This window comes from Bubalus kerabau, chromosome 1 (genome assembly GCF_029407905.1).
Source record: "Bubalus kerabau isolate K-KA32 ecotype Philippines breed swamp buffalo chromosome 1, PCC_UOA_SB_1v2, whole genome shotgun sequence".
In the NCBI taxonomy this organism is placed as follows: Eukaryota; Metazoa; Chordata; class Mammalia; order Artiodactyla; family Bovidae; genus Bubalus; species Bubalus kerabau.
The window spans coordinates 2,837,491-2,863,745 of NC_073624.1; the positions used below are offsets into that span (position 1 = coordinate 2,837,491).

Below are 26,255 nucleotides of genomic sequence, written 5' to 3' on the forward strand. Positions count from 1 at the left end.
CCAACTAACATCTGCCCGGTATCAGAGAGACAGGTGCGCACCCGCAGGCCTGGACGCTGCTGGGGCGGCCACTGTCCTCCCCACTGACTTGCTGCATCCACCCCCTCCATGCCTTGGAGCCAGGAGGCCCGGCCCCTCCTCCCTGGTCTTCTTGGTTCTGTGTGTCTGGTGCGTCTCAGCTTCAAGTCCCCGGCGGTCACTGATGTTTTTCCGTCTCAGTCTGAGCTGGTCTCCCCTGGAAACCTCTCTCCTCCCCCTCCCTCCATCCTGTCTTTGCGGGCTCCTGATTTCTGAGCAGGCGGAGGTCTGCAGAGCCATTCCCCCACCTCCATCCAAGAGGAGGCTGTGGTCTCCTGGAGTGAGCCCCTCTCCCTTTCTGTTTAAGATAAATCCACCCCCAGTTTGGGTCACTGAACACTAAGGCCCTGATCACAGGCTGTAATTAACCCGGATACTCTGAGGTCTACATTTTCTTCCGTGACACCCGAATCCGGTTCCAAACCACAGGAACGTGGGGCAGCCCAGTGCTAATGAGTTCCAGATAAAAGCTGAATTATAAACGGCCAGGCACGTGCAGGGTCCTGGGGCCCTGTGAACTCTCAGCCTGCAGTCTCGATGGAAAAAAATAACCAAAACGTTAAAAGCAGCAAACACCCCCGTCTGTGGCTGCTTCCTGGCCTGGCTCGCCGAGCCCATCCCGGCTGGGTGTGGGCCACGGGTCAGGCTGTAGCCAGCAGGGGCTCCCGGGGGCCCAGGCCCCGCTATCAGGAGACCCCAGGACCACTCCTCGGTTAAAGGCCCACTGGGGGCCTTTTCAGGTCCTCGGAGATACAGAGCCCCTGCCCAGGCCTTGGAAGCGAAAAGTCAGCCCCCCACCTGTGAAAGCGTGGGCTAACCTGGCACTGTCCGAGGCCGGCCGGGTGCAGCCAAGGCTTCCAGCCCCAACCCGGGCTGGGTCTGGAGCCCCGACCGGGGCTGGGTCTGGAGCCCCCACCTCAGGCGTTATTTTGCTAAACTCTGATCACTGGGGTTTCGTAGAACAGGCTGTAAAAGCACCTGGCGTGCTACCTTTGGAAACGGAGATGAGTGATTGATCACCTGTTCAGGGTATTCAGTGATTATTCTTACTCAGTTTTTATTTCCTTCCTGAGTCAATTTTTGTAATTTGTGTTTTTATTAAAATTCTCCATTTCATCCAGGTTTTCAAATTCATAGGTCATGGCTGCTCACAGGATGCATTTTTTTTTTTCTATATTTATTTGCTTCCTTTTGGCTGCACTGGGTGTTTGGTGCTGTGCCCCAGCTTTCTCTAGCTGTGGCGAGCGGGGCGCTAACCTCCGCCGCAGGGCTGGGCTTCTCTCGTCGCAAGCACGGGCTCAGGACTTGGGGCGCGCGGGCTTAGCTGCCCCTCGGCGTGTGGGATCTTCCCAGACCAGAGACTGAACCTGTGTCCCCGGCACTGGCAGGCAGACTTTTAACCTCTGGACCACCAGGGAAGTCCTGATTTTTTTTTTTTTAATTAATAGATTGGAGGTTTTAGAGAGGTTTTTGAGTCACAGAAAAATTCAGAGAGAAGTACAGAGATTCCCCGTGAACCCCTCCTCCCACACGTGCAGGGCCTCCCCCACCATCAGCGTCTCCGCCAGGCGTACATCTGTTACCTGCACGGACACGTCACCATCACCCAAGCCCACCGCTGACACGAGGGGTCGCTCTTCATGCTGTACGTTCTGTGGGTTTGGACAGGTATCTAATGACGTGTATTCACCAATATGGTATCATACAGAGTGATTTCACGGCCCTAAAAGTCCTCCATGCTCTGTTCATCCCATCCTTCCTGCCACCTGCAACCCCCGCAATCCCTGACATCCACTGGTCTTCTGTCTCCATGGTTTTGCCTTTTCCCGAATGTCACAGAGTTGGAATCGTACAGTATGCATCCTGGCTCCTTCCATTTACTAATGCATTTGAAGTTCCTGCATATCTTTCCATGGCTCAAGAGCTTGTTTCTTTTTAGCACTGAATAACATTCCATTGTCCGATGGACCACTGTTTATCCACACATCTACTGAAGGACATCTTGGTTCTTTCTAAGTTTGGGCAGTTATGAATCCACAGTGGTCTGTAGGGTTTTGCGTGGGCATAAGTTTTCAACTCCTTTGGGTAAATACTGAGGAGTGCAACTGCTTCATCATTTGGTTAAGAGTGTGTTTAGTTTTGTAGGAAAACAACAAACTGTCTCCCAAAGTGGTTGCACCACATGAATACACAGGAGTATTACCCCGCCGTGAAAAAGAGTGCAATCACGCGATGTGCAGCAACACGGACGGACCTGGAGGCTATTCTACTAAGTGAAGTCAGAGACGGACAAATACCATACGATACCGCTTCTATGTGGAACCTAAAATATGACGCAAATGAACTTATCTGTGAAACACAAACAGACTCACAGACACGGAGCACAGGCTGCCAGGAGGCGAGCGCAGGAGGGAAGGGTCGGGAGCTTAGGGTCACAGGCTTGTGGCTGCAGGAGGCAAGTGCAGGAGGCTTGTGGCTGCAGGAGGCGAGTGGAGGAGGAAAGGATCGGAAGTTTAGGGTCAGCACATGTGAACCATTATACAGAGGATGGATAAACAAGGCCCTGCTGTGCAGCACAGGGACTCTGCTCAATGTCTTGGGATAACCCATAATGGAAACGGATATTAAAAAGAACGTATATATACGTATAACTGAATCACGTTGTTTTACAGCAGAAATTAACACAACACTGTAACTCAAGCGTACTTCACTAAATTTTTTAAAACATTTAAAAGCAGAGTGCACCATTCTGCAGTCCCACCAGCAGCGACGAGAGCCGTGTTGCTCCACACCCTCCCCAGCATCTGCTGTTGTCAAGTCTTCAGGTTTCGGCCATTCTGACAGGTGTGTAGTGACGTCTTGTTGCTGTTTCGATTTGTATTTCCCCGATGACACAGGATGTGGGGCTTTCACGTGCTTATTCCCCGTCTGTGTATCTTCTTTGCTGAGCTGTCTGTACAGGTCTTTTGCCCATTTTTTAATCAGGTTGCTTGCTTTCTTACTGTTGTCCTTTAGGAGTTCTTTCTGTATCTTGGATAGCAGTCATGTATCAGATTTGTCTTTTGCAAATATTTCCTCCCGGTCAGTGGCATGTCTTCGCATTCTCTGTTGTCTATTTTAAAGCACCTATAGTTTGCCTCCTTTTTTTTCTTAATATGGCTGAATTTTATCCCTTAGAAATTTGTCTAGTTTTCATTCAACAAATATTTATTCAACCCCTAGTGTGTATGGGCTTCCCTGGTGGCTCACACAGTAAAGAATCCATCTGCAATGTGGGAGACCTGGGTTCGATCCCTGGGTTGGGAAAATCCCCTAGAGGAGGGCATGGCAACCCACTCCAGCATTCTTGCCTGGAGAATTCTATGGACAGAGGAGCCTGGTGGGCTGCAGTCCATGGGGTCGCAAAGAGTCGGACACAACTGAGGTTCAGAAATTCACCTTTCCACAGCATAAGCACACAGATTAACATGTCTCTTACAGAAAATGTGGACCTAGGGAAGAAAAAGGCTTGAAAAAGAGAAATTTAAATGGAAACGAAGGTGTGATGTAATAGGAATAATTTTTCTGTCCACAAAGGATTGTGCATTTATTTCCAGCACATGAAAAACATTTACAAGTATCTGGCCTGCTATAAGGAGAAGGCGATGGCACCCCACTCCAGTACTCTTGCCTGGAAAATACCACGGACGGAGGAGCCTGGTGGGCTGCAGTCCATGGGGTCATGAAGAGTCCGACACGACTGAGCGACTTCACTTTCACTTTTCATTTTCATGCATTGGAGAAGGAAATGGCAACTCACTCCAGTGTTCTTGCCTGGAGAATCCCAGGGGTGGGGGAGCCTGGTGGGCTGCCGTCTATGGGGTCGCACAGAGTTAGACACGACTGAAGTGACTTAGCAGTAGCAGCAGCAGCAAGGAACTTTTAATAAACCCAAAGCCTCAACAGTATACAGACCAATACATTCTGTCCATGATGCAGTGATATTAGAAATCAAAACCAAAGAGAACCAAGCGCACTATACATATAAATAATCCTAAAAATGGAATCAGACTGGAAATTTCAAGATGATCGTAGTAGCGTTGGTCATTCAGTCGTGTCTGATTCTTCATGACCCCATGGACTGCAGCCCGCCAGGCTCCTCTGTCCATGGGATTCCCCAGCCAAGAATACTGGAGTGAGTTGCCAGTCCCTTCTCCAGGGGATCGTCCCTAACCAGAGGTCAAACCCGGGTCTCCCACATTGCAGGCAGATTCTTTAGCATCTGAGGCATCAGGGAAGCCCTTCAAGATGATAGTGAAAGAATAAAATATCAAAATGTGTGGGGAGCAGATAAAACCATAAGTAGAGACTTTATAGCCGTAAATGTCTTATTGAAAGACAAATATTTAAAAGAATGTAGCTCAACATTCAACTTAAGCTGAAAAAAGAGAGCAAAGGTGCAAAAATAAAAACCTAAAAGGGTTAAAATAATAAAGAGAAGCGAAGTTATTGGAGTAGAAAAGAAACAAATAACAGAAGTGACTGATAAAACCAAAGCTAATTTTTAGAGTAGACTAACGGAAGCTGATGCCATCACCCACTCAACGGATGTGAGTTTGAGCGAACTCCAGGAGACAGTGGAGGACAGCGGAGCCCAGGCGCTGCGGTCTGCTTACGCTGTGGGCAGGTGAATTTCCGCCTCCCACTGGGGCCTCCTGCCCCGTCAGCGTGGGCGCACTGGGGCCTCCTGCCCCGTCAGCGTGGGCCCACGGCTCACTGAGACCGCCCCTCCCTCACAGGACACACCCTTTGTCCTTGTGAGCGCTCTTCTCAGATCTTTCTGGGGAACACAGGTATTCTCAGCCATGCTTTCTTCTGGTTTAGTATTTCCCTCCCATTTATTTTTTTCATCCTCTTATTTCAGATTTTATGTCGTTTTGTTTTAGATGTATCGCACGTAAATAGCATATTGTTGGCAGGGTTTTTAAGAAGTACGATGTGAATCCCTTTGAACAGGTGAGTGTGAGCCAGGTCTTTGTTATGATCACTTGCACATCTGAACATTCCTGGGCCGTGTTCATTTTTCCTAACTCACCCGATTTCTTCTCCGCCACTCCCCAACTCCCTTCCTATCTCCTCTTGACTCGATCGGTTTTGTTCACCAGCTTTCCTTTTCCTCCTCTGGAAGTTATACTCTGTCTATTCTTTTAAAAGTTACCCTTAACTCCTAAATTCATTTCTTAAACTTGTATTTTCCGAGACGTTCTCGAGTAAATCAGGGGAGTGGGTCTCCACCAGGGCAGGAGGGCAGTGGTCAAATTTGCCGACCCGCCTGTTGGGCAAGAATGACAGAATTCCACTACTAGAATCTACCGTGGAGAAAGGCTCGGGAACGAAGACTTTTGTCACAGCATCATTTGCAAATGGAAAAAAAAAAAAAAAAGAAAGCAACTTGGTGTACAGGCAGGAAATAAACAAATTATGTTAATCCATGCAACAGGATATTATGCAGTCATTAAAATCATGTTTTTGAATAATTTTAATGATATGAGAAAATGCTTATGATATTAGCGTAACGAGGTGTATTAAGCAGGTCTCTGTTTTGGCTGCGGCGGGAAGGAAGCAGGTTCGGCCACATGATGGGCGTTAGGAGAGAGACCGCGTGAACTCTGAACTGGTGTTTGGACCAGGCTGATGGAGATAAATGAGTCCCCCGAGAAGGCTAAGGCTGCCCACACCCAGAGTTGGCGGTGATGATGTGGAATGAGGACCCTCACAGCACACCGGTGGGAACTGGAATACATTTGGCAAACAGCTTGCCATCATCTGCTAAAGGGGAAGACAGGCACCCCACGTGGCCGTGGAATTCTTCCTCTAGACGGACAGACACCCAGCAGAACTGGGCAGGTGTTTGCCCACGGACGAGCACGCCGATGTTCAGGCCAGCAGTATTTACAACAGCCCCGAAAGGGAAACAGCGCAAGTGTCCGTCCGCGGTGGAGTGGAGAAATCGTCACCCTCGCACATAAGGGAAAGGACAGAGACAGGGAGGAACGAACCGCAGCCACCCGACCGCAGGGACCACTCCCAGACGGGGAGGTGTTGCAGAAGAGTCTCTCCCCGGTCCCTCTGGAGAACAGTTTAGTGGCAAGAAAACCACAGCATGGGGTCTGGAGTCAGGGTGGCGTCCAGCCTGGGGAGGGGGCACCCGGGAGGCCTGGGGTGCCGGCCACGCACTGCTGCCCGACGGAGTGGCGGCTCGTGGCATCAGCGTTGTGGCAACACACTGTCCCCAGATGTGTCGTGCGGTCTGCTGGCCATGTGTCAGAATTGTGTTGGTCAAAAAGCTCATTGGGGCTTTTCAGTCACATACAGGAAACCCGAACGAACTTTTGGGCCAACCCAATAGCTTACGTCTGTGTATTCCCGGGTGGCCCTAATGGTAAAGAACCCATCTGCCAAGGCAGGAGATGCAAGAGACACCAGTTCAATCCATGGGTCGGGAAGATCCCCTGGAGAAGGAACTGGAGACCCACTCCAGTGTTCTTGCTGGAGAATTCCATGGACAGAGGAGCCTGGCGGGCTACAGTCCACGGGGTCTCAAAGAGTCAGATACAACTGAGCGCGCACACACACACACACACACACACGCATGCACATACATCATAGTTTAAAAGTAAAAACAATAAAAATCATTGCCAAATATCCAGGAAAAAACAGGAAGACTACAGAGTGGATGGTTGGTTTTCTGTTGCCGTTGACAACTTACCACACCCTTAGCCGGGGTCACGTGGCCATCAGATGGTCTGTGACTTCATCTCCACGTCTCTAAACGATGAATGAATGATCTGAGCATCTTGTCGGGCGCTTGTTTCTCTTCTGTTTGTGAACGGCCTACTTTATGTCCTGGGCCCGTTTTTATTTTCAAGAGTCATCATTTCCAGTTATTTCCAAGCACTCGGCGCCTCTGATGGCATTTCAGCCCGTCTCGCCTGGGTCGCAGATGCGTTTGCCGGGCTTGTTAGCATCTCTCTCTGTGTTTCGAGGTGTTTGAGCTCTGCCCACCTTGCAGCGTGTTTTCATGCCGCATACTGTATACAGATGTTTTATCACCAGTCTTTATTGTTTTGACCCATTCTGGGTTATGAAAATATCCGCCTATTCCTATTTTGAGTATTGGGGGGGGGTGGTTTAGATCTAGATTTATTCATCTGGAATTTACTTTGGTATACAGGTTTTTTAAATTTTTTTTTTTTTTTTAACTAGATGAGTAATTAGCCTCAGTTTGTCACTGAAACAGGTTCGGGGCTTAGATGCTTCGAGCAGGGCCACATGGTCACAGAGTGGCTGCAAGCACACCCTTGGCGTCCTTCTGGAGATCGTCTCCGCGCCAGGGACGGGGCTGGGGTGAGGCGACAGGACGAGTGAGGCCAGGCCTTAAAGCTGAGAGGGGCACAGCCCCTGGGTCCAGGGAAGCACTGGGAAGGGGACACGAGAGAACCAGAGTCGGCAGGAGGGGAGAGAGGGCCCGGGAGGCAGCCCAGGGAGGGCCCGGCTGCCTGGCTCTTTGAGCAAGCTTCACCCAACACCAGCCCTGAGAGCTGACGCACTGGGCGGTGGGCCGGCAGTCACCTCCAACTCAGGGTGGACGGGCCTGGAGGCCCAGGCTTGCAGCAGCTTAGCCAGGGCCCATCTTCCCACGGAGACGCCCCCACGTGGCCAGTGGAAGCAGTTCACTCAGACACAAGGGGATTCTTTTTCAGATGCACAGGGAACACCAGCAAAGAGCCCTTCCCACCCGCGAGTCCCTTCATAAGTGCAAATTGCCCGGAACCTGCCCTCCCTGGCACCTGGCCCACCAGCCCTTCCCTCTTGGCTTGGGGGCCCACAGGCAGGGTGAGGGTGAGACACGGCGGGCCAGCTGCTGCCCAAGCCAGGGGTCTGTCCCGGACGGCTGGGATTTCAGCCGCCCGTGGGGGCTCGGGGATCCCCACGTGGGCCTGAGGAGCCGGCTGCTGGGCCACAAACACCATCGACGACACCAGTGACGGCCGTCACCGAGGCTGGGCCGGGGCCTGAGCCTGACGCCTCCCGCCTCCCGCCCGTGGCCCTGAGCCCGCACCTCGGCCTGCGAGGGTCTGCCCGGCGGGCCAGGCTCACGCGGGGTGGAGCATACACAGCACCCCCCGCCAGGGGCCTGCAGCTCACCCCTGGGGATGGACCCTGATCCCGGGGTGAGATGGACAGCAAAGTGCTGCCCTGCAGGGTCCCCAGCGAGGGGGGAGAAGGCAGACACGGGGAGCCCGGAGGACGGGGCAGAAGAGCAGCCCTGAGAAGCTGGGGCTCACGGGGCCTTGTTTCACCGACAAGGGAGGACGGGCGGCCGGGACACCCTGGGGAGGGGGCTGGGATGGGTGGGCGTGTCTTGGGTCCCAGGAGCGGGAGCGGTGGGCCTGGGACCCCAGTGTCTGCCCCGAGCAGACACTGGAAGGACCACAGCCAGATGGGGAGGTCCCTGCTGCCCACAGACCGACAGTGGCTCAGCTAAGGGTCAGCCGGACCCCGACACCCAAACGGAGCAGCCTGGGCTTCAGGTCCAGCTCGAGTCTGAGTCCTGTCGGTCTGCACCTTCAGGTCCCCTGAGGCCCTGGTGGGCATCAGCAAGATGTGGGTGCTGCGCCCAACGCCAGGCTGGGCACACTGCAGCTGGCCTGAACGGAAGGCCCGGGATTCCAGGCCCGAATGGAAGGCCTAGGACCCCACGGCCCAAACGGAAGGCCCGGGACCCCGCGGAAGGCCTGGGACCCCGTGGCCTGAACAGAAGGCCCGGCAGCTGCTGCATGGCTGGGCTCCCGCCCGGCCTCAGAGCGGACAGCCGAGGGCCCGGCGCCTGGCAGGGACACCCCACCCCTTCAGGGGAGTCGGTGAATCACAGGCCGAGGCTGGGGTTTCATTGCACCTTTATTCCGTGTTTCACACCTTGTATTCCAGAAAGAACAGTCTTTAATCACTTCAGATTGGTTGGCTCAGACTCCAAGGACCCCACCAACACCCCTCACGTTCCGCTTCAGGTTCACACACATGTGAAGATAAGCGCAGGGCCTCGCTGAACCGCGTAGAGTCTTCCTATGTGAAAAACAAGCCGCCGTCAGGGGCACGCACACCTTTTGTGTGCCCAGCATTTTGGCCCCAAGGACGACCTGAGCGCGGCGGGCAGTGCCCGGGGCCTAAGCAGGATGGGCTTCCTGTGCCAAGCAGGGGGGCTCTCCCCGGAACTGGGTGCCCGTCGGGAGGGCAGCAGAGGGCCAGGGCTATAGGAGCTGGTGGGGGAGCCCCTGATGCCAGGGCAGGGGTGCTCTCTGTCTGGCCTAAGGCTAGCGAGTCTCCCGGCTGACCTGGGGCTTCTGATACTTGCACAATATTCTGTGCTGACTTCCACGCACATGTAATGACCCAGGAACCCTTCTCATAAAATAAGAAACCCGCACCATCACACACATGTATCTGTGTGACCTGATCCTCAACTGCTGTGCAAAGACGGGGTGGTGTCCTGGCTGACCCCCCGCCCCAAGGGCCGGCACGAAATGGGAAAAAGATGCTGCAAGAGGACGGGAGCCTGAGGGCAGAGTGGCCGCTGAGGTGGGGGGCCTCCCCAGGGGGTCGGAGCTGTAGCTGCAGCCCAGGGCCCCACGCGGGTGTCCAGGGAGCCAGCGGCCACGTGACCCTGCTGGGTCCTCCCCAGCTCAGGCAGACAAGCAAAACGGGCGGGCCGGGGCGGGCTGGTCTGCAGCTGGGCTAGCCGCCCCACGACCGGCGGATCAAGTCCACTCGCACCTGGACACACGGCACGGGGAGGGGCTCGGGTGGCTCCAGCTCCGTGGGGTGCAGGAGGGACGGCGTCCTTTAGGGCCCCTGGTCACGGGGCAGGAGCGGCTGCACCCGCCTGTCCGGGGCCCAGGGGAGCCCGAGTGCCGGCCGACACTGATGCTGCCTCGTGGAGGGGCTCCCACCTGCACGGGCTCCACGGCAGACCGCCCGGGCTGCTTCCCTCTTTCCAGAGGTCATGGGTGCAAAGTAAGGCAACTCAGAGCCTCTCTCTGCTCTGGGCAGCTGGCGGCTGCAGTCAGAGTGCCCCTGGGCTCGCCGTCGGCCTTCCAGCCAAGTTTATGCCAAGAAAGCGGAAACGCGGCCCAGTGAAGTGACCAAGTTATAGGAGCCTGCCTGAGGCCGGGGCGGGAGGGCAGAGAGGTTCCGTGGCTTAGTGCAACGCTTCACTCAACAGCTTTGTCTGTACTTTATTCTCATCACTCAACAGAATAGAATTTTAAAATTTCCAAGCAGGTAGGAGGCGGCTGCCACCTCCCTCTGCCCCTGGCGCCCGGACAGCAGGCCTCCGAGGGGGGCTGCCTCCCAGGCTGCCCTGGCGGGGGCACCACGAGGTGGGCATTTGGCAAGGGTGCTCCAGGGCCGGGGGCGGGGCGCTGGCCCCCAGGGCCCCGTGGCCAGCTGGTCCCCGGTCTCTTTGGTATCTCTGGAGGCAGAGGCCGCCCGCCCTCACCAGGCCTGACCGTGGCCGGTGCCTCGTCTCGGCAAGCAGCTCCAGCAAGGCCTCTCCTCCCCGGCTGGGGCCTGCAGCTGGCGGCAGGGGCGCTGCCCGGCGCGGGAGGCCCACTGTGGTGCGCCAGCCTCACTTCTTGTAGTGATTGGGGGCGTCCGCGAAGGCGAACTTGAGGCGGTAGGCCTCGGCCAACAGCAGGCTGACGTCCTCGTCACCCCAGTGGGCGGTGGGCAGGTTCTGAAGGAAGAGCAGCAGCTCCTGGGGGAACAGACAGCGGTCAGCGGGGGCGGGGGGCCCGGGGGGCAACCCGCAGGCTTGGGGGAGGGGGGCCCGGGGGGAGACAGAGCAGTCAGCGGGGGCGGGGGGCCCGGGGGGCAACCTGCAGGCTGGGGGGAGGGGGGCCCGGGGGTGACCAGTGGGGTGGGGGAGCCCAGGGGTGACCAGCAGGGTTGGGAAGTGGGGGGCCCAAGTGAGTGATCAATAGTGTGGGGGTAGGGGGCCCAGGGGGCGACCAGCTCCTGGGGGGCAGAGACAGGGGGTCACAGTGGGCGACAGGCAGGGTGAGGGGACGGGGCCCTGCAGGAGGGGCCCTGGGAAAACATGCCAGCCCCCACAAACCCTGTCCCCCCAAATCGACCCCAACAGGCCCTAAGGCCTGCAGCTGGGAGGAAACCCCCCAGACCCACTGGGAGGAGAAGGGCAGCGCCGCCCAGCACCAGGCCTCACACGCTGGCCACCCCAGCGCTTTGGGGTCCAGGGACCTTCTGGGGGATGCAGAGCCCACCCCCTGGGCACTCAGGGCTGGCACCCAGAGGCCAGGCCCGGGCCCAGGTCCTGGCTGTGCTGCCCTCTAGCTGGTGGGCCGGGCAGGCTGCTGACCAGCTCGGGGCTGCGGGTTCCCCACTGAGGAGAGGGTCTCAGCTCCCAACAGACCGTCAGTGCCTGGCGCTGGGCGACACAGGGGCCTGTGCCAGCTGCTGTCCCCTGACCCCCCGTCACAGGGCCGTCTCCCCCCTCCCGAATTGTGAGCCTCACACTGGGACGCACCGCTAATGTGGCTTCCCTGGAGCTGCTCGTCCCCATTTCCTCCCGCATGTGGACCCTTTCTGGGGGCCTTTAAATTGAATTCACGGAGCAAATTTCACTGGCAGAGTGTCCCTGGGGACGCATCAACATCAATCTGCTGTCTCTCAGCATTAGGTGCAACTTACACGGATGCCAATCCAATTCTGAGCAGGTCGTAAATAAATACCTTTGGTTTTATTTTTAATCCACTTCGCTTCATATTATCATGACCTCGCTACTTGCAAGGTGAGAAGCAATACCCTCCCATTACGGTAACTCAGCGACTCCCTGCACACTCAATTTCAGAATCTAATTTAGTCCCCCAGGTTCACTGGATGGACAGAGAATAGAAATGCACGGCGCTCCACGGCCTGTGAAGCTTAAAGAAGGAAAGATCTATCCGAGTGACCTTTACGGGAGGCAGAGAACACAGCCAAATACCTCCCTAAATACAGATTTCTTTTTTAAAAAGGCCTTATTTACGTGCTGGGCGGCAGTGTCCCTGACCGGGGAGCCCCGGGGTTAGCCATGTCGTCTGGGGAAGGGCCGTTGGTCACGACGCCGTCGCTGGCTCACAGCGCGGGCGCCCGCTCCCCCCGGGAACGAGATGGCGGCAGGGAGGGCCCAGCGCAACGGACCGCAAGGGCAATTTGTTTTCACCTTAACTTCTCCGTAAACGGTGACCACATCACAGGATGAAAGCAGGAGGCGGTTTGCTCACAGCTCTGAGGTCGGAAGGAGTCAAGGTTGGCTCAGGTCCCCATGGTTCTCTGCCGACTGTGCCCACAAGATGCCACCATGGCCACAAAGACTCAGCTCAGCGCACCCGCCACCTGCCACTGTTCTCCCACGCTGGCACGCGCTGTCTGCAGCCATCAGGAGGGCCGGAGTGACGGTGCCGCCCCGCCACACAGCCTGGAGGCCTCAGCCCCAAGCAAAGCGCCAGTCACCCCAAGGATGGGCCCGCAGTGCCTGGCACCAAGGACGGGGGCCCGAATCTCGGGTCGGCCCAGTTCTCGGGGTGACGAGCGGTTTGACCATCCTCCGGACATGCTAGATGCCACCTCACGAGCATGTGGACCATGGCTGACTGCCCCTTCCATCAGGGGGTCTCCTCTGGAGGCCCCTGGCCGTGGGAGCCCTGCGGGCATTGCCATGCGGGCATCGCCCCGCAGGCACAGGCAGCAGGGCACGAGGGAGGCAGGCTACAGGGCAGGGCCTGAGCGGGGTTGTTGCTGGATGCCTCTTCCAGGCGATCCTTCCTGCCTCTGCCTCTGGGTGGGATCCAAGAAGTGAGCTTTCCGATGTTAAAGAGCAAATAATGTTTACGGCTTTGGGGACTTCTTGCCAAAACGGTTTCATTTGTCCAGAGAGAGGCATTACGTTACCATCTGCAAAGTACGATTATCTCTATGTGCGCACCCTCCCAGGAAGGACAAAACGGCACACCCTGGTGTCTGCGAGGGTGGGTAGGGACCCCCACTCAGGGCCTGGGTTCTGTCTGTGTGGTCCCCTGCAGAGGCTCCCGTGTGTCAGGCAGCAAGGTCGCAATTAGACGTAGAGGTGGGCCAAGCCTGCCCCCGGCCACCGCAGCCCCTTGGAACTCTGGAGGCACAAACCCGGTGTCCTCACCCACGCCACTGTCTGATCTGTCTCCTCCGGGACCAGCAGGCCCAGGCGACCCCGTGTCCCCCCATGAAGCACACGGCATGCACTGCTGACCTGTGGGCAATCACTCGCACACACACTCCTGTAAAGGACGCTGACCTTCCGGCCGGCCACGTCGGATCATTCCGAGGGAACACCAAGGAGCCAGGGAGGACACTGCCTTTGAATGTGCCTGGACTGGACTGTCAAATTCTCACGTCTGATACAAACGGCATCGTGTGTGATGAAGCACAAACAGGCGCTGAGGAAGCGCAGCTCTGTTCCCGGAGCAGGGCCCTCACTCTGCCGGCCACGTGCCAGGACCACCCATGCCCGGGCCACGTCAGGGCACGTGCTCGTCACACGGCCTGGTCTGGGCTCACACCTGTCAGGCTCTGCCCTCTGGGGCTGGTGTGTGCGTGGAGATGGCAATCAGGCCACAGACGGACAGACAAACTAGTAGCAGGAAGACGGTGCTCAGCTCGGTGCGGGGGCCGGGCCGGGCGTGTGACTGGCTGCTGCTCTTCTGCCCGCCCACTGCAGGGGTCTTGGTGGAGACGTGGGTCCATATAGAACACAGCCTAGATCTCTTTTGCGGTCTGAAGAAAAAGTCTGGGAAATGTTTCTTAACTTCTACCTTGATGACAGTTTGAAAGATAACATTGTACATGTACTGGGTTAGATGGAATATTAATACATTCATCTCCCCTGTGCTACTGAAGCTCTGCCACACGGCAGGCCTTCCCTCCGGTGGACAGCACCTTCCTCCCGGTGGACAGCACCTTCCCCCTGGTGGGCAATGGCAGCCTACTCCAGTCCTCTTGCCTGGAGAATCCCATGGATGGAGGAGCCTGGTAGGCTGCAGTCCATGGGGTCGCTAAGAGTCAGACACGGCTGAGCGACTTCCCTTTCACTTTTCACTTTGATGCATTGGAAAAGAAAATGGCAACCCACTCCAGTGTTCTTGCCTGGAGAATCCCAGGGATGGGGGAGCCTGGTGGACTGCCGTCTGTGGGGTCGCACAGAGTCGGACACGACTGACGCGACTTCGCAGCAGCAGCAGCCTGGTGGGCAGCACCTCCCCTCAGTGGGCAGCACCTTCCCCTGTGGTCAGCGCTGCTTTGAACCATCCAGTGTGGCCCTCCTGCTCGTGGACAGCGGCTGTGACGGCCTCACCAGCCACCCACCGTGGACCCTCGGGCAGAAGACATGCCTCAAGGCTCCCAGGTCAACGCCACCCTGCCCATGCAGTGGGCACCGAGAGGGCCACATGCAGAGACAGCAAAGGAATCAGGACAGGGCTACCGGCCCATGTGCCGAGGACCATGTCCTCCCCTTCCCTGGGAAGGAGAGACAGCAGCCCCTCCACAGACAGGCCCAGCTGCTTTATTCCACTTTTCCACCGTGTTCTGATGGTCCGTTGGCAGCTTGGCCAGCAAACCTGCTGCTGGGGCCACTTGCAGAAGGGCAGCCCCAGGTGCCCCCTGGGGACCCTGGGGGGACACCCAGGATCAGGACTCCTGCAGGATGGGTCTTGGGCGTTTCTCCCAAGTCCTCAGCCTTTCAGGTTAGGCGCCCGAGGTGGGGGAGGCCTGGGTCGTTCAGCGCCCGCACCGCAGATGGCCTTGTCCCCACAGCGCTGGGTGACATCAGAGCCTGGGCACCAGGAAGCCTGGAAGCCAAGGGCACGGAGACGGGGTGACCTCCAGGCCGGGGGCCCAAGAAGCTGAGACTCTGAGCTCAGTTCAGTGCAGGAGCCGTCCCGCTGTCCGCCATCACGTCACCACTCCCCTCGGACGTCTGGAGGGCCTGGGGGCCCCGTATCCTCAGAGCCGATGGCCGGCTTCTTCCAGGGCTGGACCGTGGACAGGAGCACCCAGGCCACATGGCGCATGGGAGCCACCGCCCCCGCCCCGGCCTGGCTACGGCTGCTGGAAACCTCAGGGCGAGTGCACAGAGTGGCCGTGGCCAGGATGCACGCAGAGTCCGGGGTGCCCGCTGCAGGCGGATGTGCTGCTCTGGCCCGCAGGACCAGCCTCCCACCCCGCCCCCCGGGCTAGCGGCCAGGGGCCACGCACTCTGCAGGGCAAGGGTCCTGGTCCCGGCATAACGGCCCACGCCTGACGGCCAGGCAGGGCTGGGCCGCTTTGCTCCCGTCTACGCAGGGGCTGTGGGCCTGAGTGCACATTCCACACAAAGCCGCGTTCCCGGGGAGCACACATCAACCGAGACAGCAGGAGGGGAGCCGAGGCTGGACTGTGCCAAAGCGGTCTGTGACGTCCGCCGGCAGTGCCATGGGGGCCTTCTGACGGTTCGGTGCCCCCGGGGCCAGGTCTCCCTGGGAGCCCTGGGGGTGGGGGGACAGGGTGGAAACGGCGCCAAGAGCCAGGGACCCGGGAAGCACCTGGCACCTCGTCCTGGTGCCACACGTGACCGTCCCGCCGGCGTGGCTCTGCCGTTTCTGCGCCACCTCCCACTGCCTGCTCCTCCCACCAGGACCTTCCTGCCGCGCGGGGGACACGGGACCCCACCCTGGACTGCCCACTGCCACGTGCTGAGGTCTGCAGGAGCGGCCAGTTCTGCCCCCAAATGGCAACAACCACGGACGAGGAAAAGCATGAACGCGGGTGTCAGCACACAGAGCATCTCCCAGGGCCGTCCCTCCCACCAGTGGTCAGCCACGGGCTGCCCTGGAGTGCGTTCACTCCCTGCCAAGCATCACACTACGTGCTGACCTTATGACCGATCCCAGGCCCTCCCCACTGTGTCCACGGCCAGTCCCGGGGCCTCCCACACCCCCAGAGCCGGAAAGAAGAAGCTAGGGCCCCAGGAGACTTCGTGACAGCTCAGTTCTGCCTGGTGCTCGGCCGTGACCCCCCAGGGTTGCCCTCCTGAGCCTTGAACCTGACCTGAGCAGGGCCTGGCCTCTCTGAGAGGCCATGTGCTCAGAGGAGACCGCCTCTCTCCAGTGCAATCCCCCCACCTCCAGCTCTTAGGAGGACGTCTCAGAGGGACCAGGCGGCCCTGGAGTGGCGGTCTGATGGCTGAGGACCTGACCTGGTTCCCCTTCTGGAGCTGAGAGCTGACCAGACGGTAAACCACAGGGAGTCCCCTGGGTGGGGTGCAGGGACTGGACTAAGACAGAGACCCTGAGCCCTCCACGGGTGAACCCACCCTGCACAGACATGGCCGCAGGAGGCGCCCAGAGGCCCGAAATGAAAATCGCCCGTGAGATTCACTCTACTTCCCTGACTGTTAACCTTTCAAGCTAGCCCGGTGACCTTTAGCCAATAGATCAAAGGGAACAGTTCACCCTGACGCGCGGCGGACATGAAGGGGCACCTGAGAAGGTCAGTCCGCCGGCCCAGGGCTCCTCCCAGGTGGACGCTCGCTCGGGGGGCCCCACTGGCCACGTCCCATCCCGCGTCCCCGCCGGACTCCGACCCCAGCATCCAGGACGACAGACACACAGCTGCCTCAAGGGCAACACCCTGCTGGCCGGGGGTAGGGGGGCGCGGGCAGCTGCAGGCTGGCCCTGCTTCCCAGGCGGCACTGGGTCCCCCAGGCTGCGGCTCCTCCTTCCTGCCCCTTCCCTCCCAGACGGTCCTGTGACAGCTGATTCCTTTGACAATCCAGTTATTAGTTTGAAAAATCTCGTCAAGTTGCAGGACCAAACCAGGGCTAAAAATAGAAGGGCGCTGACAGCCGGCTGGGCTGGACGGCCAGCTGCCAGGCCAGCCTGCTGGCTGCTGACAGCCCCTGGAAGGTGGGAACGGAAGGTGACACGGCGGGAGAACGCACTTCTGGGGGCCCTCCGACGGCTCCGGGAGGCGCACTGTCCTTGCAATTAATTTTGCGTTTCTTTGCCCAAAAAAGGATGTCTAAAGAGAAAACCCCTCCAGGTACTGAAAACACAAGCTTGACACGAGCGCCCTGACTGAGCTGCTCTGCGCCTCACGTCTGCACACGGCCGGGAGACGTCTGACCCGCACAAGGAGAATACTTAAAATCCTGGCATGGCGATCCGAGCCGCTCTGTCCTGCAGAGGCCCCTCGGCTCTGTGGGCTGGGGGCTGGTCGCAGACGGTGCGCCGGGGAGGGGCCGTCCTCACTGGGGGATACCCGCCTGGGAAGCGCGCCCACTCACAGGAGGAGGCCCCCGGGCCCGCATTTATCTGCAAAGCGGCAGAGACGCCCCTCAAATGGGCAGGCTCAGGCCTGGAGGTGGCGCCAGCGGCTCACCCTGAGAAATCCGGGGAGGGGGCCACAGAGGGCAGCGGGCTGTGGTCCCGCAGCCGGGGCCCTGGGAGCTCGGGGCACCGCTTGCACGGGGACCGGCGGCTCCCACGTCCCCGGGGCTACTCTTCTGGGCTCTGGGGCAGGGACGCTGTCAGCCACGTGGCTCCCCACGTGTGGTCTGCTCCCCACGTTCAGTGGCTCCCTGGGGCGGGTCCTCCCTACTGAACCCTGCTTCCTGAGAACCCCTCGCCCCCACCTCGCCCACAGCTCACCTCCCTCTGCCTGGCCACTCAGGCTGTGTTTCCCGGGCCCTCTTCACCCCTACGCACCCTCTGGGGCAAGGCTCACCATCACCGAGGTCTCCACCCCCCGGCCTCTCCCTGAAGACCACCCGAGCGTCCCGTGGCTGCCTGCACCCCTCCACACCAGTGTGTTCCCCTGCAGCCGTAACAACGTGCAAACGCCCACAAACTACACCTGTCCCGTGCTTCCCGGCTCCGGGACGCACACCACGCACTGCACTCCCGTGACAGCAGTGAGAGCCCCGCGCCCAGGACCCACCTTCCCTCCCACGTCCGGCCCTGCCCCGGCCCCCGCCCAGCCCATCGCCACCTTTTGGCAGGTGATCGCTTGGCCCCCCCTTCCCACCCTGCCCCCTAACCTGCAGGGCAGCATCACAGCAACATCTAGAAAAGAAAACCATCCCCCAACCACTCTGCTCTCCACAAGCCACAGCTCCGCCCTCCCTCCAGGGTGGGCCTGGGGCCCCAGGGCCCCGGCTGGAAGCAGATGACGGTGCCAGCCACGCGGTGCTGCAGGCGGGCAGGCACCCCCGAGACATCTGTGCCCCTTCCTGTTAGGATCTCCGTCCACACAGCGGGGGCTCACCAGCACCAAACCCTCCGACCTCCTGAACCCCAAGGCCCAGGGTCTCGGCCTTGGAAGTCGGGTCTGCGCAGGGCCCCTCACACCTGCTCGCGTCCCCCTGCAGTGATGTCGAGCACCCGAAGGTGACAAGCCCAGGGTCCCCGAGAGCAGAGTGTGGGGGAGCGAGCTTGACAGGCGGAGGCCCCAGGAGGAGCTCCCGCCGGCGGGCACGACACCCTCACCCCGCAGCCCACCTCCCGGGGGTCTCCTCGCCCCACCCCGCCCCACCCCTCCGGAGACCCTCAGCAGCGCCCGGAAGGCGGGCGGGTGGGCTCTGGGCTCTGGGCTCTGGGCGGGCTCTGGCCGCCCTGCCCCGCCCTCACTCTCCTGTCTACGCTGCAGACAAAGACCATTTCACCACAGAAGAGGGCCCCCTGCCCCCCAGACACAAAGAACCTCCTAGGGTGAACGCAGGCTCTGGAGACGAACTCCAGGGTCACCACGTCCCCTCACGGCTCACGCAAGATGCGTGGCCCTACCTACGGCCCTGGAGGCCCAGAGGCAGGGCTCTGACTCAGGAAAGGAGACAGCGGCCCGGGTTCAGGAAGGTCGGGGTGGAGGCGAGGGGGAGGTTCAGGCTCTTTTTCTACAAGAGAAGCCAAAGGCAATGAGGTTCTGGAGCATCCTTACAGGGCACTTGGAAGGCTGGGGGCCCCCCATCTCTTCAAGTTACACAAAGCCCTGAGACACTCCGTCCGTGGGCACCTGGCCTCACCAGGAGTGGGAGGGCCACGGGCAGGGGCCTCAGAAACCTCCAGAGGACTAACCCTGGCAGGAGGTTGGGAGGGGCCTTGGGGCAGAGCGCGCCGGAAAGGAGGTGGACGTGTGCAGGGCAGCGAGCCCCGAGGCCCTCCCGTGTCTCCTGACACCGAGGCACCCACCCTACAGTCTGTGCCAGGCCTGGGGCCGACTCCTGGGCAGGGTCCCTGGGGCAGGGCCCTTCACACACGTGCAGAGTGCCCGTTGGAGGGGACCCTGCGGGCAGGGGCGGCCAGGAAGGAACCCCGCATCCAGGCCCTGATTCCAGCCCCTGCTTCTCACAGGGGGTGCTGCAGAAACACCCTTCCCAGGGGGGCGCCATCCGCTCAGCTGCAGGACCAGGGCCCTGTCCCAGAGATTTAAACGCAAGCTTATTCCTGGAAACCGTTCAAAACTAATGAAGCACTCTGCAGGCTGGCTTTTACCTCCAGATTCCAGTAACACCCAGGCTGTAAATCGCTGGCCGTTAGGACGCATCCCTTTTGTTTTCAGGAATGTTAAAGGGTCACTGCCAAGCACTCTGCACCCCAGATTTATGGACTTTTAGGGGCAAAAGTTTCTTTTCTGTCTTCATCAATTCAGAGAGGTGTTTAAAGAGGAGATTCTCCCCTACCCCCATCCCCACCTGCTCCGCCAAGGGCCTCAGTGGCAGAGGGGACCCTGCCAGGCTCAAGCTGGGATGGGACGGGATGGGGAGGGGCAGAGGTGGCTACCAGGCCCGGACCCACCGGCACGGCACCCTCCTGGGAGACAGAGGTGCAGTTTCCAAGAGAAGAGCCCTGCCCCCCCAACTCCCCGCCAGAGGCCAGGGCTTCGGTCTGGTGTTCTCCTCCCAGAGCCGCCTTCCAGGGAGGCATCTGGTTCCTTATGATATCTCCACAGCAGCGGCAGCCTTGTGGCCTGTACCTGATTTCACCTTATGAGTCAATTCCTTGAGGGTAAAGGCTCAGATGGACTACGCCCAGCAGGAATCTGAAACTTCTTGGTGCTCGACTGAGAGCAGGGCGTGTATCCCAGTAAATGCTGAGCTGAGGGCAGGTGGGCAGATGGCTGGCTGGCTGGATAGGCGGATAGTGGGTGGATGGATAGATGGATGAATGGATGGTGGATGGATGGTGGATGGATGGATGGATGGATGGACAGATGGATGGATGGTAGGTGGGCAGGTGGATGGATGGATAGGTGGATAGATGGCTGGCTGGCTGGCTGGGTGTGTGGGTAGGTGGGCAGGTGGATGGATGGATGGATAGATGGCTGGCTGGCTGGCTGGCTGGGTGGATAAGATGGGCAGGTGGACGCGTGAGCAGGCAGGAGGATAGACAGATTAAATCATAAACACACCATCCGGGATGGCCCTAAAAGTAGGCCATGGCCCTATCCTTCCCACTGGAAGCTGCGAGCCCCGTGAGCAGCCAACCTCAGCCTGCATCTGTGGGGCCACAGCTGAGCCAGACTCGGGCCTGTGCCCCAGCGCCTGGCAGAGGGCCTCACGGCACGAGGAGGCTCATGTTCAGTCGGCACCGTTACGGATCAAACTGAGCAAATGACTGCAAACACATCCTGAGGCGGGTGACCGGTGACACGATGAGGGCCCCGCGCCCGGGGGTGGGGGTCTCAACCCCAGGCCCTCCAGCTCAGCACCCACTCAGGGCTGCCACTTGGCTGCTCATCAGGAGAGGTGTGTTTTTCGGGTGGGGGGGTGTGTCGCGTTCTCCTGGGACCACCGCACTGAGAACCATGTGGCAGGTGGCCCGCCAGGCCCAGGCCCGGACCAGCAACACTGACACGTCCAGGAGCCCCGGGGCCCCCATGTCCACTGGCTGGACTGCAGGGGAGGGCAGGTCGGGCAGGGGCTGCTCCCCAGGGCCTGGCCCACGCCAGGGTCGCTTCCAGGTGAAGAGCCTGAAGCCCCATCCCCACCTCTGAGCCCCCCAGCCCTGAGCCCACAACCGGGGAGACCCAGCTTAGAACAAGTGGAGCCAACCGGCCACCAGGGAAGCAGCAGCAATCCCACACACTCAGCACCTAAGCCAGCTGGTTATTTCCACTGATTCCTAAATATACGCGCTCAACTTCTGGTCAAGTTACGTCCAGGCTCCCGCGGAGGAGAAACCACATCAAGTCGCTGGGCTTGGTTGAGGGCCTTGCTGTCCCCTGCCCCCCGTCTCCAACGTGACCGAGCCGTCCCCTGAGAGTGACTGTAATGCAGATGGAATCGCAGATGGGTATTTAGGAGTGCGCATCTAATCAAGAGTGATCAGGGCCCAGGAGGTGCCGCGCCGTCTGCCTCTGACAGGTTCCCAGGCTGGCGTGCCCGCCCGGCAGGAATGAGGGTTATGGCAATGTGGCTGTCTAAAGACATAAAGCCGGGCACCGAGAGCCCAGCGCCCCCCCCGACACCTGAGCCGGGCACCGAGAGCCCAGCGCCCCCCCGACACCTGAGCCGGGCACCGAGAGCCCAGCGCCCCCCTGACACCTGAGCCGGGCACCGAGAGCCCAGCGCCCCCCCGACACCTGAGCACCAGGGTACGCGCTGGCTAAGCAGCATCGTGAGAGCCCACGCCAGTATGACCCTGCTGGGAAGCTCCCTCCTCCGAAGGAGCTGAGGGTGGTGCAGGGGGTCTATGGACAGAGGCTGCCCGTTGCCCTGAGACCCTGGGGCAGGTGCTTCACCCCTGACACTGTGGGTCACTGGGACCCCATCTTGTGTACAAGACAGATGGAGACCCTGCCACGGCAGGGATGTAGGTGCTCGGGGCCTCAGTGCCTGAGCTACGGGGGTCCCGGGTGTGTCACCCAGAAATGGTGTGTGGGAGCTGTGGGCACACGCAGTACCCACGCCAGCGCCAAGCGTGTCCTCCAAGAGGCTCCACGCGCAACCCCTGCCCCAGACACTCGCCTGGCAGCTATGCAGGGGAGCGGCCTTTGTAGGCCTGAGCCCAGGGGTGGCCCAGTGTGGACACAGCAGTGACACGCGTGAGGTCAACTTCTGGCAAAGACTCGGTGGGGCACTCACTCACCTTCCAGGCCAAGGGGCCCAGATCCAGGCTGGACCACCAGGTGAGACGCCCACAGACTCCAGAGCCGGCCGCCTGTGTGTCCTGGGCTCCCGCCAAACAGGCAGCTGGAAGGCACCTGGTGGGCCACTAACACGGAGGGGCTCCCCAAGGAGGTGGACGAGAAGAGGCGGCACCTGGAGCCCCCACCCCTCAAGCCCAGGGGACGGCGTGCCCAGGGGAGGGGCTGCAGATGTACAATACTCGCAGCCTCTCCGGGAAAACACACCCACGTCACGCCCGGCGGCAGGCACCACTGCCCTGCAAGGCTGTGCGTCCTCAGTGAGAACCTGCAGAGCACACGGCCAGCATGGGGCAGGCTCAGGTCCATCCTCTGCTGCTTTCACAGGCTGCGACCCTGGGCAGCTCTGCCTCGCTAAGGAAGAGGGCTGGGGGTGACCCTGCCATGCTCTGCTTCCCAGCTCCTCGACTAGGATGGGGTTCACATGTGGTGTCTTGAGGCTCCCAAGGGATGAGGACGCCCCATCCCTCAGACCAAGACGCTGAGCCCCAGACAGGGTCAGGATCTGCTCCTGGCTATGAGGGTCGCTGGCAACTGGAGGCGCTCAGCGGGGAGGGGTCCCCGCTTCGCGCGCAGAGCATGAGGCTGGGGGCATCCCAGCTCTCGCAGACGGAGCCCCAGGAAAGCCTGCCCGAGTGAAGCAGGAAAGACAGGGCTGTGGTGGGGCCCGCGGCTCCCTGGTAAGGGGCAGAGGGGCCCCGTCTGTCTGCTGTGGGGGTCCGGTGTCCGCCAAGCCCCCGTGTCCCATCCGCTGGCCCCTCGGCCCCGCCTGCCCGGCAGAGGATGGGATGCACCAAACGAGGGGAGAGCAAATATCTTCTCTTTGCATGAGGAATTAAAAAGATCAATGCAACTTCTGTGAGCTCTGTCTCAAAAAACAAACACCCCAAAATTGAATCGAGAAATCCTGCCGTGTTTGCCCTGAAAATCCGCAAACTAATTAGGGTAACAAAAGGAAAGTTCCGCACAGATCAAGGGCTTTTAGCATTGAAAGTGGACGGCAAGGCAGATTTCTTCGAGTGCTTCCATCTCGTTTCATCTTCTCTCTATTATTTATGAGGCTCAAGGGGTGAGGCCTTGGTGAGCCCAGGACCCTGTGGCCAAGCTTGTTACCTTCGTGCTGAACCTGCTGCCCGGGGCTGGGATGGGTGAGCCAGGCCTGCAGGGCTCGGGACAAGGGGTGGTGGGAGCATGCCCTGTGTCGTCACCTCGCCTGGACCCTGGCAGCCCCCAGTCCAGGGCCCAGGGGTGCTGGATGGTGCCCACACCTTGCCCGTCTCTGAGCTCCTCTCGGGTCCTGGTCCCGAGGAGGGTGAGGGTAAGTGGCCTCTTGGAGTCACATGGGGCTGTGGCCAAGGGTCGAGCCCAGGGCTCCTGAGTCCCTGGTTCTCTATGCCCAAGCCTCTGGGTGCCAGGCCCAGGGCTCCTGAGTCACCAGGCTCTCTGTGCCCAAGCCTCTGGGTGCCAGGCCCAGGGCTCCTGAGTCACCAGGCTCTCTGTGCCCAAGCCTCTGGGTGCCAGCAGGTGCGTGCACAGCCTCATCCCCCAAGGGTCTCCTGCCACCAACTGGAGCCTCCCAGGAAGGGCCTGGGGTGGGGCCTGGGCCACAGCAGGCCCAGACAGGGCAGTCACAGCCGGGAGCCCCAGGAAGTTGGCATCCAAGCCCTGCGGTTCCTTCACTTCTCTGAGCCTCGTTTTCCAGCCTGGAAGTGGGGGCCAGAGGCCCCCCAAGCCACTCGCTCCTCCTCCCCTGCCCAGGTCCTGTTGTGCCCACTCCGCCGGTGACCCGGGCAGCCCAAACCCGCCCCCACCCACCTCTCCGCTACCCGCTCTGCGGCCTCGGAGGCAGGCTGGCTGGAGCCCGCTCCCCTCCAGGCGGCATCCCCCGACCCAACACAGAGCCCGGGGACCCGGGGTGCATGACGGTCACATGGGAACCAGTGCAGAGTTAGATGAGCAGAGAGGACCCAGAGCCGCCACGAGGCAGAGGGGCTCCTTCCACAAAGGCGGCTGGAGCTGGGGACCATTAACCCCGGGCCGGCAGGCGGGTGGGCGGGACGTGCTCTCCCGGCCATCAATAGCGATGTCGTTTCTTCCCGCCCCAGGTTTACCGGGAGCACCACGCACCTTGCGGCCTCTGCAGCCCACGCGAGTGGCCGCTGAGGCTACGGGGTCAGCGCCCTCCCTCCAAGTTCTGCCACCTGACAACCCTGAATCAGACCTGCCCGCGGCCAGGAAGCCTTCCAAGGATCCGGGGCCCGCCAGCACGTCCACGAAGGCCCACCCAGGCCTGGGCGGTCTTGTCTCCACGCAGATGCGTTCGGGCGTCCGTGCGAGGCGGCAAGATGGAACGCGTGACGGCTGAGGGGGCTGCGAGGGAGACGTTTTAATAAGGCCCAAGATGTAATTACATTACTTCAGGGACTGAACAGATGAGCTTCTCCAAGTCTATCTGCCTTAGATATCAAACACCATTAATGAGATAATAAGGGCCTTTCAATTAATGATTTGAATGGTGGGTGTAATTTTTTCTTTAATGGCAAGACTAATTCACAGCAGAAATGAGCAGGGAGAGAGACCCTGGCAGAAGCCGCTGCTCTGGGCCGCCCTCCACTCACCTGCAGGGCAGGCTGGTCCTGACGGAGGCTGGACTGGGAACCCGCTGGAACCAGTGGGCAGACCCGGGGATGCGGGCATCCAGCCCCGAGGGAAAGGGCATCCCTGCTGGGCTTGCAGCGTCACCCTCCACCCAGAGAAAGGAAGGGAGGAGGGCGAGGAGGGGACAGGCAGGAGGGGGAGGGAGCACTCGCCAGTGCTCCAGCGGGTCCCAGGAGCAGCCCTCCCAGGACACCGGACTCCCTCCCCAGCAGATCCCGACTCTGCCCCTGGGGGCGGCTGAGCTGGACACCAAAGCCCACGGCGCGGCAGGCCCTTCTATCTGCCAGGCCGACTCTGGGGCCTGTCTCACACTCAGGCTCTGGGGCCTGGGGCCCCCAAGCTGCCCTCGGCAGAAGGGTTCACAACCTGCCTGGTCCCCAACTGGGCACTTTCAGAGATGCCGCGTGACAAACAATTACAACGTGGCCAAGCTTCACATTAAATATACCTTTCCATATGCAGACACAAAAGGATTTTTCAAATTTCACGTTGAGGTCATTTCACGGCCAGGAATTCATCAACCGCGGCTAAGAAGTCCTGGTGTGTGCCAGGGACTATGGGGAAGTGACAAATTCCCACCCACGAGGATGCTCAAACATCATCACCTTCATACAAAGGTGAAGCTGAACAGGTAATGAAATGAGCAGGATGTTACAGACGTCATCTAAATGACCGTGGGGTCACCGGCCCAGCGAGAGGGCAGGGGCATCAGGCAGGTGGGACGGGATGCCGGCGGCAGGGTCCAGGCGCTGGACTTCCGGAGAAGCTGCCGCTTCTGATAAACCGTACGGGGACGACTCCGTGACGAGTTCAGAGAGAACTGGGCGACGCGGCCGCTCAGTCCAGGGAAAGCAGCCCATGTCCAGGGATGACGGAAGGGGACCTACTGAACCCATGAGCGGCTCCCGCTGCCCCGGGGAGCAGTGCGGCGGGGCTGCCGTCTGCCCAGGACGCTGGGGCCCCGGGGCCCAGGGAGAAGCACAGAGGCCCCACTCCCCTTGCTGCTTGGGGGGTCGCTGTGCAAACCAATCAAGAAACAGCAATTTGGAAAGACAGGCAGACACACAGAACAACACTAACAACAACACCCGCAGATCCAAAGTGCTGCCCGTCCCGCGGGAAGGGGCGGGGAGAGGGAGCGGCTTGCTTTCGGTAAAAAGGCTTTTCGAACTTTCTGGGTTTTAATATATATACACAAATAAAGAGAGTTGGACTGTGAAGAAGGCTGAGCGCCGAAGAATCGATGCTTTTGAACTGTGGTGTTGGAG

At 59.8% G+C, this 26,255-nt stretch overlaps 1 protein-coding gene across 2 annotated transcripts in view; it reads right to left on the reverse strand.

The window, feature by feature from the left end:
• Positions 1-9,007: 9,007 nt before the first annotated feature.
• The window catches only part of TBC1D22A (TBC1 domain family member 22A), a 259,570-nt gene continuing 242,322 nt past the window's right edge, over positions 9,008-26,255 (reverse strand). For both annotated transcript variants that reach the window (XM_055561649.1, XM_055561589.1), the window contains one exon: positions 9,008-10,873. In XM_055561649.1, the coding sequence (XP_055417624.1) occupies positions 10,745-10,873 (129 nt within the window). In that variant the 3' untranslated portion in view covers positions 9,008-10,744. The remainder of the gene's footprint in view (positions 10,874-26,255) is intronic.